The 1,116-nt window shown below is 39.1% G+C and overlaps 1 protein-coding gene across 1 annotated transcript in view; it reads right to left on the reverse strand.

Moving 5' to 3' along the window:
* LOC104780577 (ABC transporter A family member 2) overlaps positions 1 to 1,116 on the reverse strand; it is a 7,801-nt gene that overhangs the window by 5,253 nt on the left and 1,432 nt on the right. The window contains exons 3-6 of the mRNA XM_010427920.2: positions 990 to 1,069; positions 715 to 884; positions 451 to 636; positions 236 to 331 (exon numbers count right to left, since the gene is read on the reverse strand). Coding sequence (XP_010426222.1) covers positions 236 to 331; positions 451 to 636; positions 715 to 884; positions 990 to 1,069 — 532 coding nt within the window. The remainder of the gene's footprint in view (positions 1 to 235; positions 332 to 450; positions 637 to 714; positions 885 to 989; positions 1,070 to 1,116) is intronic.

Raw genomic sequence — 1,116 nt, forward strand, 5'->3', positions numbered from 1 at the left:
ACTCCAACTAATTCCAGGATCTTGAGGAGTTGAAGTTGCATCAGCAAGAAGCTTTAGACCCTGAGAAAAGGTATTGGGTGGGAACAGTGACCAAAGTGCCCTGATCATGCGAGAATATTTTTTCGCATAGGGAAACCCACTTGATGTAGCAAGCTGCAGTTAGATTTATGATTAGTCGAACAATTCATAATTTGAAGAAACAGTTTCAGCTGTTTGTTATGAATGGGAACGGTACCTGTGTTACAAACCCAACCAGAAACACAAAGAAGCCGACAGTCGTTGCTGAAGATGATTTGCTGATAAAAGCTGATAGCATGAAAGCTAGTCCAAGCTAGCATCACAAAAAACGAAGATATAATTTGACTGATGTGAAAAGAGAGGGAAAACACACTCACTATCTACTGAGAAAGCAGAAAACATAAACCCTTCGACAGGTATTGACAGTTTTACCATATTCAACTGGAAAAGCATGAAAAGAAGGAAGACAACAGCGAAACTGTTCTTCAAGAAAAAGTCGAACTGGAACATCATTCCAAAGAGAACAGTCAAGAGCGCCGAGATGGTAGTAAGAATTCCTTCCCATGTAAGCCATGACAACCAATAAGCAGTGTCAAAAACACCCATCATCGTCATTGCCTGTTGCAAAAGAAAACACAATCAGTCTACTATATAGACAGTGGGACTCAACAGCCTATTCAGAAAACAAAGTTATACCTGGCGTAGTTTAAGCTCTTTCTCGGTAATCAAAGAACTGATTTGAAGAACAAAACCAAACATGGAAACAGCAAGGAAAAAAGTCGGTCCTATTGAGTCTAATGCAACAATAGCATCAATAGTTGGATGAGGAAACTCCTTAAATCCAACAACCCAATTATAGTTTGGATCTGCAAAAACAACGTATAGCAAGTTCCCATCTCAGAAACTTGTTGCAAAAACTCACAAAAGATTCAGCAATATACAGAAAAAAAAGATAATGCATGCATGCATACCTCCAATCAAAGACCTCGCGATTTCACGCTCAGCGGCAATTTGAAGAGGTATCTGGAACTTAAAAGTGGGATCTTCAAACCTTCCTCTATTCATCTCTGGAGTTGAATTAGTTTGAATACCATAACT

The sequence above is a fragment of the Camelina sativa genome, chromosome 9 (assembly GCF_000633955.1).
Source record: "Camelina sativa cultivar DH55 chromosome 9, Cs, whole genome shotgun sequence".
In the NCBI taxonomy this organism is placed as follows: Eukaryota; Viridiplantae; Streptophyta; class Magnoliopsida; order Brassicales; family Brassicaceae; genus Camelina; species Camelina sativa.